At 45.7% G+C, this 10,107-nt stretch overlaps 1 protein-coding gene and 1 long non-coding RNA gene across 2 annotated transcripts in view; both read right to left on the bottom strand.

Moving 5' to 3' along the window:
• Window positions 1-9,873, bottom strand: part of LANCL2 (LanC like glutathione S-transferase 2) — a 37,700-nt gene extending 27,827 nt beyond the window's left edge. The window contains exon 1 of the mRNA XM_039862849.1: window positions 9,614-9,873. Within this exon, the coding sequence (XP_039718783.1) occupies window positions 9,614-9,805 (192 nt within the window). The 5' untranslated portion in view covers window positions 9,806-9,873. The remainder of the gene's footprint in view (window positions 1-9,613) is intronic.
• Window positions 532-9,479, bottom strand: LOC120602474 (uncharacterized). The gene is made up of 2 exons (XR_005652780.1): window positions 8,777-9,479; window positions 532-2,451 (listed from the first exon to the last, which is right to left on the bottom strand). It is a non-coding gene; the product is annotated as an uncharacterized LOC120602474 (long non-coding RNA).
• Window positions 9,874-10,107: the final 234 nt, after the last annotated feature.

The following is a 10,107-nucleotide window of genomic DNA, read 5'->3' on the forward strand; positions in this document are numbered from 1 at the left end:
AGTCTTAACTACGATCACGAAAAAAGAAGTTAGAGAAACCAAAGGAAAAACAAAACTGGTGGATTTGACTACACAAACATTCGAACTTTTATAAGTTAAAGAACATAAGAAAGATGGTTTAAAAGATAACGACGAGGGGAAAATAGTGGCAAGATAACACGTTATAAAAAGGCCACGACAATACAGAAACACACCTGAAATTATCCATGTACTTCAAAACAAGAAAAAAAACAAATGATAAGTATATGCGAAAATGGTCCATCACTTAGCGACTGATGAAATGCAAGTAAGTACAAGTACCATGGTTTTGCCTATTGGATGAATAAATAATAAAAACAATTAAAAATATTATGTATCACAGTGTTAAGAGCTAAGGAAAGAGGTATTCTTATTCAGCGCTGGTTTTCTCAGAGGAAAGCCAGCAATGTTCTTACATGTAGCTGTTCGGATTTTTCTGCCTTGAAGATTTTTGAAAAATCTAGTTGCTGTATCAATGCTGAAGTGCATTAAAATCCCTGATCATGATTGTCGAATTGTCTATTGTCTATTTCTTCCTTTTGGTCTGTTTTTTTTTTTTTTTTGCTTTTGTGTATTTTGTAGTTCTGTTATTCGTTATAGACAAATGTATAGCTGTTACGTCTTCTTGATGACTGACTCATTATCATCATGCAACACTCCTCTGTGGGACATAGAGCAAATGTTTTTATGTTCCTGCACATTTAGAGCTTTCAGGGCAAATCTTACTGAAATTTGGGGTTCTGGACTGACTGCAAGTAGGAATTAAGTTATAACTATGTAAGTTGTGAGAACTCCAGAGAGGTCTACTAAACCCTGGAGGTGTCAACATTTCAAAGGAGGCTGAGGCCCTGGACCTGAAGACAAATGGGCTTATCTTTTTTATAGAAAGATTCATTTACATTCCAAAGACTCAGAGTAAAACACTTCTAGAGAAACATTCTCAAAAGGGGAAGGGAGACACTCCCAGCCTTCCCTTTTATAAAAAGACCCTATCTTAACTAATTACATTTCCTTATATGGAAACAAGGCCACACCCTGGATTTTCAGTAGCTAAGCTTGTGCTTGTACATACCTTTTGGGAAGACACAATTCAACCTATGACACCCTCATTTTCATGAAACTTCACGTCTACCAAAACAAATGCATACTTTGATATTATCTTAATTACATTTTTAACATATTTTCAGAATTAAAAATGTAGTAATCAGCCATTCATAAAGTATCTATACAGAAGACATTCATTTTATCTTTTGATTTTCCTATAAGCAGCAGCATTCTTTCAACCTTTTAGAATCACAACCCCTCTCTCCCTTTAATGTGCTCTCATTTTTATGTTCAGAACAACACAATTTCTATTTCCCCGTTCCTTTAGCGTATAATCACGGTTTAGCATATATAACCACTGGCATGGGTCCCCCACCCCGATATATTTTAACTGCTAAATTGCATAAGCCCAATTAGTTTTTTATATAAGTCGGTCTGGTATATAGTTGAGGTCAAAATCACATTTACCAGATATAAAGAAAAAATATGTAATTACAGAACCAGTGTTTATCGCCTTTTATGAGGCAGAAAATGAAACTCAACTGCTCGCATCTATTTGTTCTCGTGAAGACTCAAATCGTGATCAGGAGTTTGTTTGACTCATCTTTAGTCACTAAACAGCAGCATGTTTATTCTAAGGATGCTTCTGAGGGAGCAGCTGACAAAAAGTATGAATGATGGATTTTTTTAATATTTGCCAGAGATTTATTTCTATTATAAAAATTTTGGACACTAAGTCACAAATATAAGATATGTGAATATAAAAGAAATCTAGAGAAAAATATTGATATAGGAATTCTAAACCCGAAGGCTTGAATTTTCAAGGGGAAGAAAGAGGCTGACATTTATTGGGGGCCTAGTAAGCACCACCTAACGCAGTTTGCCAGGCAATTTATATATATATTTTTTAATCTAATTCAATCACTAACATCCCTGTGAGTTAGGAACTGTTAGTCAGTTTTTAATCACATATTAAAAAAACAGAGGTTTAAAGAAGTCAGTTGCCGAAGATTCTATATTCAGACCTATGGCTCTCTCAAAATTGCCTTAGTTTTGGCAAACTTATACCTTTCGTGAAACAAAACACGTGAGGAACCAGTGAGGGGAATTGGGACTTAGATCAGTGCAACAATAATAACCTAATTAGTAAACATGAAAACAGTTCAGCTGATGATCATGTCATTTCCACAGTAAAAATTAATAAAGGAAACATTATTCAAAACGGAGCCAGGAAGGGGAGTTCTCATGCACGTACCAGTCACTGCAGCCTGCATAACCAGCAGGATAGGGAAGATTTACTTTAACAAGGGAGGGTATTTTTCGTATTTGAATTTGATCTCCTGCTTTTGAAAACATGATGATCGCTCCTTGCTCCAGCAACGGCATTACCTATGTAATAGCCCGCTGAAATGTGAAAGGGTTAAAGAATAATTAAAACCTGAAACTGGACAAAGGAAGTCCATAACTTAGGCCTAGTTTCTGGAACCCCTAACCACACTCTGTTAATCATGAAACTTGTAACAATGCGCTCATACGCTAACTGCCAATTTTAGCCTGTGTAACCCTGCTTGCTTGCGTGGCATGAAAAATAATCAATTGTATATAAGCTGAAAATTACTATTTGGCCATCGCCCATGGGAACACCGACTGTTGTCCATGGGAACATAGGCGGTCACCCATAGGAACATAACATTCTGACACAAGCTTTCTGCTTCTGTACTTCCCGCTTGCACACCTGGCCAGTGGGTTGACAGGTAGTGAATAGGAGAAAGATGGACCTTTGTGTTTAAGACAGAATGAGGAATAGGATTTAGGGCTTAAAAACCTTGTATCTTGGCATTTCGCGGCTGCTCCTTTGCAAGGACAGCCGCCGGCTAATAAACTGTCTCCTGGTTAAGAGCACTCAAGTTGGGTCTGGTTATTCTGGACACAACATTTGGAGGCCCCAGCGAGATCTTCTCGTTGTGGGAAAATTGATCAGTGCACAGGGGCGTTGGACCATTTGCGGTTGGGGAGGCCTCTAGGGCACTTGCCCTAGCCCGCCGCCTGTGGTTTCTCGCTTTGCGGAGCACGATCCTGGGAGTGCTGAGGCAGTTTCTGGTAGGGGGCCCAGGGACCGTGCGGACGTCGGACGAGACAAGTAAGTCGGCGGTCGACTGAGACTGTGACGACAGTTTTCTCAGTCCTGTTCTGGTTTGTTAGTCTGTGTCTGTCTTGTTTTGTTTTGCTTCGTGTGCTTTATTGTGGAACTATGGGACAATCACAGGGCAAACTAACTCCGTTACAGTGCATGCTTAACAACTTTAAAGATTTTCGTCGTAGGGCAAGGGCCTATGGTGCTTCGGTAACCCCTTTTGATTTGCAGCGCTTTTGTCAATTAGATTGGCCGACCTTCGGAGTAGGATGGCCCTCCGAGGGATCATTTAACATGCAGACTGCATTCCGGGTTCGAGGTGTGATTTATAGAAACCCTGGGCATCCTGACCAAATTCCTTATATTGATGTTTGGATTGATGTAGTTTCTGATGCCCCTAAATACTTACAGAATTGCAGTCGTGCACCCGTTACTGTAATGGCAGCCATACCCCAGGGTTTTAAGAAGCCCCCACCGGTGTTGCAGGGACCTCCCTCAGAGGATGACTGGTATCCGCCACCCTATAATGGAAATGGGGGTAGACGTCCTCCTCCGGAGGGACCGGGACCTCCTGTAACCCGGTCTAAGGATCGTAGGCCACCTTCCCCTGATTCAACCTCCCTGAAAAGAGCCAGTATCTGTTCAAGCCCCATTGAAGGTGATTCCAGGAGGTGGCGGTGAGCCTACTGTCATCTACTCGCCATTCAGTACTAGTGATTTATATAATTGGAAATTGCAAACGCCATCCTTTTCAGAGAAACCATAAGGACTAACCTCCCTTTTAGAGTCTATTTTCTTTACCCATCAGCCCACTTGGGATGATTGCCAGCAGCTTTTACAGATTTTATTCACTACTGAAGAAAAGGAAAGAATTTTGTGGGAAGCGGCTAGAGAAGTAACAGACCCAAATGGGCAGCCCACAGCAGACTTAACCAGGTTACAGGCTGTGTTTCCGACTCAACGTCCCCAGTGGGATCCAAATACAGATCAAGGTAAGGAGGCTCTCCTAAGGTATCACCAGTTTCTGCTACAGGGACTCCGGGCTGCTGCACGTAGACCAATAAATCTGTCCAAGGTAAGTGAAGTAATTCAGACTAAGGACGAGTCACCTGCAGCATTCTTGGAAAGACTATTAGAGTCTTACCGCCTATATACACCTATTGACCCGGAGGACCCCAACAATAGAAGAGCCATTAATTTGGCCTTTATTAGTCAGTCGGCCCCTGACATTAGAAAGAAGTTACAGAGATTGGAAGATTTTGAGGGAGAAAATTTATCCAAATTATTAGAAATAGCTCAGAAGGTCTTTAACAATAGGGACGGTGTGCAAAAAGTCATGTTTGTGGGACAACAAGGAAACCGACCTCCTTGGGAAAAAAAAAACCCTAACCATAGAGGGGGACCTAACAACGAAGAAGGCCAAAATAGAAAACCTAGGCTAGGAAGAGACCAATGTGCTATTTGCAAAAAAAAAGGACATTGGAAGAATGAGTGCCCTGAAAAGGAACAACCAAGAGGTGAGAAGAAAAAAGGCCCCTCATTCTTTTGGAAGATGAATAGGGGCGTCAGGGCTCTTATCTAATGAGCCCCCGAGAGCCCAAGGTAACTTTACAAGTAGGGGGCAAACCTGTGAACTTTTTAGCTGATACTGGTGCAACTTACTCAGTTTTAACAGAAACTGCTGGTCTGTTATCCAAAGAAAAGACTGTAATTCAAGGAGCCACTGGGAAAGGGAAGGCATACCCATGGACACAGGCAAAAATTACTGACTTGGGAAAGGGAACCATCACGCATTCGTTTTTAGTTATGCCTGAATGTCCTTTTCCTTTGCTTGGAAGAGGTTCGCTCCAGAAATTAAAAGCCACTATTTAAGCGACCAGTGACATATCTCTCAAAGAGACTAGATCTGGTGGCTGGAGGAAGGCCTAGTTGCCTGAGAGCACTAGCTGCTACTGCTATATTGACCAAAGACGCTTTAAAATTGACCTTGGGCCAAAATATTGAAATTGTGGCTCCACATACAGTTGAAGCCATGCTGCGCAGCCCTCCTGAAAGATGGATTTCCAATGCCCGGATTACTCAGTACCAGGTACTGTTGCTTAACCCCCCACAGACCCAGTTTTTGAAAACTGCAGCCCTGAACCCTGCCACACTGCTCCCAGATGATGACCCGCAGGCTCCATTGCATCACTGTGTTCAGCACCTTGAACAGGTAACTGGACTACGGCCAGACTTGAAGGATGAGCCGTGGCCTAATCCGGATGCGGTATTATTTACCAATGGAAGCAGTTTTGTATCCGACGGAGTAAGGTATGCCGGGGCAGCCGTAGTAACAGTCAGGGATGTGATATGGGCACAGACCCTAAGCCATGGGACATCGGCACAGAGGGCTGAACTTATAGCTCTAACACAAGCTTTACGGTGGGGAAAGGATAAAACTGTAAACATCTATACTGACAGTAGATATGCCTTTGCAACGGCACATGTACATGGAGCCCTGTACAAGGAAAGAGGACTATTGACATCAGGGGGAAAGAAAATTAAGAACAAGGAGCAGATTTTTGCTCTTTTGGAGGCTATCTGGCTACCTAAGAAAGTGGCTATTATCCATTGCCCCGGCCATCAAAAAGGGGAAGAAGCGGTAGAAAAAGGAAACCGCTTGGCAGATAAAACAGCAAAGGAAGTAGCCAGAAAACCAGTGGGGACTAACGTCATAATTGGTCCCCTTCTTGTGCCCCCCTTGGTACAGGCTCCAGACTATAGCCCCCAAGATATAGAGTTGGGGAAGCAACTGCACGGGAAGTTTGAACATGGGTGGCTTTGGATTCCAGATGGAAGGCCGGTCCTCCCTGCTGCGCTTGGTAACACCTTAATTAGCCAGATGCATAATGCTACCCATCTTGGAGGAACTAAGTTAATTGAACTGCTAAAAGAGACTATTATATTCCTGGACTAACCTCAAAGGCTCGGGATGTGAGTGCACGATGCCCAATATGTGCACAGGTCAACTCTCACCCCATCCCAAAGGAAAATATCGGCACTCGATTAAGAGGACAAGCTCCTGGAGAGCATTGGGAAGTGGACTTTACAGAAGTTGCTCCTGGCACTTTTGGATTTAAATATCTTCTGGTATTTATTGACACCTATTCTGGATGGACTGAGGCCTTCCCCACAAAGAAGGCAACTGCACAAGTAGTAGCTAAGAAATTAATTACAGAAATAGTGCCTCGATTTGGCTTGCCCTTATCATTGGGGTCCGACAATGGCCCGGCATTCATTGCCCAAACAAGTCAAATGTTAGCTAAGGTATTAGGGATCAATTGGAAATTACATTGTATTTACAAACCTCAGAGTTCAGGACAAGTAGAAAGGATGAATAGAACACTTAAGGAAACTTTAACTAAATTTAAGCTGGAAACTGGGGAGAATTGGGTGAGCCTTCTGCCTTTTGCTTTGTTACGGGCCCGGTGTACTCCATATATTATGGGAATTTCCCCTTATGAAATAATGTTTGGGAGACATCCCCCTTTACTCCCTAAAATTGGAATTGAAAAGGTTACAATGAGTAATAATACAAGTCTCCTTAAGTCTCTACAGGCCTTGCAACAAACCCAAAATCAAGTCAAGGGCTTGATTAAAGCTGCTAGACTGACTCCAGGGACATCACAGCCTCACCCACATCATCCAGGCGATTGGGTGTGGATAAAGAAGATCCAGCCTGCTAGCCTAGAGCCCCAGTGGGATGGTCCATTTCCAGTAATCCTGACCACACCAACGGCTGTCAAAGTTGCAGGAAAAAGACATTGGATTCACCATACCCGCCTTAAGACAGCTCAACCTCCCCCGGAGACAGAGAAATGGAAGGCAACACCCACAGAGGATCCACTCAAGATAAGACTCTCGCGGGAATGATTATAATTGGGTTAATTGTTATCAATAATGTTTATAAGTTTGCTAATGACAGTAACTCAAATGCTGCAAAGGATTGTTGGTTTTGTCTGAACCCTGCCCCACCTTATTATGTAGGACTTGGTGTCATTGCTAACCTTGGCACAGATCAAATTGCTATTAGGAATGTAACATCTCCGAATGTTACTATTTGCCCTTGGGGAACCAAAAACCCATCTGTACCTTGGGAAATTTACAAGGAAAGGGAACTTGTGTGTATACTAACACTTATAGAGTTGATAAATCTAGGTATAAGGAAAATTGTAAATCATCTATTTTAGTAAATAGCACCTCTTCTACTTATTTAGCAGCCCCTAGTGGCACTTGGTTTGCTTGTAATACTGGTTTAACTCCCTGTATTAATCTTAACTATTGGAAAAATAATACTGGATTTTGTGTGCTGGTTCATGTTATACCTCAGGTGTATGAGCGGACAAGAAGGAAGACAAGCAATAGATTTGTGGGGAGGATATAACTATCCTCGGCGTAAGCGAGCAGTTCCACTGCTTGTGCCGCTCCTAGCTGCAATTGGGACTGCTGCTTTGGTTATAGGGAACCAAGGTATGGTCTGGCTCACAAAGCAGATTAATGACGATTTAAGCACTCTAGAGAAATCAATTAATCATCTTGAAACATCTCTTAATTCTTTAGCTGAAGTAGTACTGCAGAATAGAAGAGGCTTAGACCTCTTATTTCTTAAGCAAGGAGGTTTGTGTGTAGCACTAGGAGAAACTTGCTGCTTTTATGTTAATCATTCTGGAATTATTAGGGATAGTTTAGCATTAATTAGACAAAGAGTAAAAGACAGAAATGAGAAGTTAAAACAAGGAAGCAACTGGTATGAATCTTGGTTTAATGGAAACTCTTGGTTAACCACGTTATTGTCGGCTATAGCAGGACCATTGATAATTCTGCTGTTATTACTGACCTTTGGGCCATGCTTGATCAAATGGGTTAAGAGTTTAATCCAATCCAATATAACTGGGGCAAAGATTTTAATTTTAGGAGCGTCAGCCCCGACCCATTGGCCAGAAATCCCGACTTCTGACTCGAAGATTGAGTCATTCTAAAGAAAACCAGTGGGGAATGTAATAGCCCGCTGAAATGTGAAAGGGTTAAAGAATAATTAAAACCTGAAACTGGACAAAGGAAGTCCATAACTTAGGCCTAGTTTCTGGAACCCCTAACCACACTCTGTTAATCATGAAACTTGTAACAATGAGCTCATACGCTAACTGCCAATTTTAGCCTGTGTAACCCTGCTTGCTTGCGTGGCATGAAAAATAATCAATTGTATATAAGCTGAAAATTACTATTTGGCCATCGCCCATGGGAACACCGACTGTTGTCCATGGGAACATAGGCGGTCACCCATAGGAACATAACATTCTGACACAAGCTTTCTGCTTCTGTACTTCCCGCTTGCACACCTGGCCAGTGGGTTGACAGGTAGTGAATAGGAGAAAGATGGACCTTTGTGTTTAAGACAGAATGAGGAATGGGATTTGGGGCTTAAAAACCTTGTATCTTGGCATTTCGTGGCTGCTCCTTTGCAAGGACAGCCGCCGGCTAATAAACTGTCTCCTGGTTAAGAGCACTCAAGTTGGGTCTGGTTATTCTGGACACAACAACCTACCCCTTGCGGCCAACGAGAAACCACAACCTCGAACTCCTGTTCTTCCCAATTTCTTCCTAAAACGCCCCGAAAGCTGACTCCCTCTGTCTCTTCGGACTTGCCGGTAGCTTGCAACAATCTCCATGTCCCTAACTGCAATTCCTCCGCTTTTCCCAAATAATCTCCACTGTTTGAACCTGCTTCTTTGTTTACCTCTTTGTTTGGGTCAACACCACTTTCCCCTCCCAAGTTCACTTTTCAGACACTCAACTCCTGGACACACAGACAAAAGCCATCAAAACGATACTATTGTTTACGAACGATGCTTTTTGTTTTTCAAGGGCACTGGACCAGAGGCCAGGCCTGACGACACAAGTGGCCTTCGGAAAGCTGTGAACAGGTCATCAGCGAGAATGCTTTGCAGCTCCATAAGTGGGAGTCTGCTCGAGGGCCCTCGAGAGTAATCAACTCAGCAGGTCGACTGCCACTAGCGCCCTAACGGTCACTTCCAAGGGCCCAGACACAAGAGCGCGCCATGCTCATCGAAGGCCTGAGGGGCCAGGCGGCGCCCAACAGGAGGAACGTGGCTGACAACCCAAGTTCACAGCCCTTCGGGGCCGTCTCCCCAGGAAGGGCCGCGGCCCAGGCCGGCGAAGGTGACGCAGGGACTGACGCGCCGCCGAGCCCCTCCGCGGCCGGGGCGCAGGCGGCGCGCGCGGGTGACGTCACGAGGCGCGCGCATGACGTCAGCGAGGCGCGCGCGCGCGGGACGGGTGGACGCTACCACCGCCGGCGCCCCCCACCTGGCGCGGCGCGGCCCGGGCCGGGCCGAGCCGAGCCGGCCGCCGACTCACCTTCCCGTCGTGCTGGAAGGGGAGGCCGAGCTCGTCGGGGGTGGGCGGCGGCCGAGCCGGGCCCGAGCCCTCGGCCGCGTCGGCGGCGGCGGCCGCCTCGTAGTCCGGGAAGGGGTTGGCGAACGCCCGCTCCTCCATCTCTGCCTCCCCGCCCAGGTGCAACTTGAGTCGCTTTGACATGGTCTCGCCCATCGCCGCCGCGCGCCCTCTCCGCGCCCCGGGGCCGCGCGGCACGGCGAGCGGGCGGGGACAAACCTCGCGCCGCGGGAGCCCGCGCGGCGGGCCGGCGGCTTCGTGCAGGCGGGCGAGCTGGGCCGGCGCGCGCCGCCAGGGGCCCGCCCGGGCTCGGCGGCTCGGAGCCCGCTCGCGGCCGTGGGCGCCGTCCCTTCGCCGCCCGCTCCCGGCCCGCGGCCCGCAGAGCCTGTGCGCGGCGACGCGCACGGCGGGGCCGGAGCCCCGGGCCTGGAAGCGCTCCCGGCTCGCCGCGCTCGGCT

This window comes from Pteropus medius, unplaced genomic scaffold, assembly GCF_902729225.1.
Source record: "Pteropus medius unplaced genomic scaffold, Ma_sr-lr_union100, whole genome shotgun sequence".
Lineage (NCBI taxonomy): Eukaryota > Metazoa > Chordata > Mammalia > Chiroptera > Pteropodidae > Pteropus > Pteropus medius.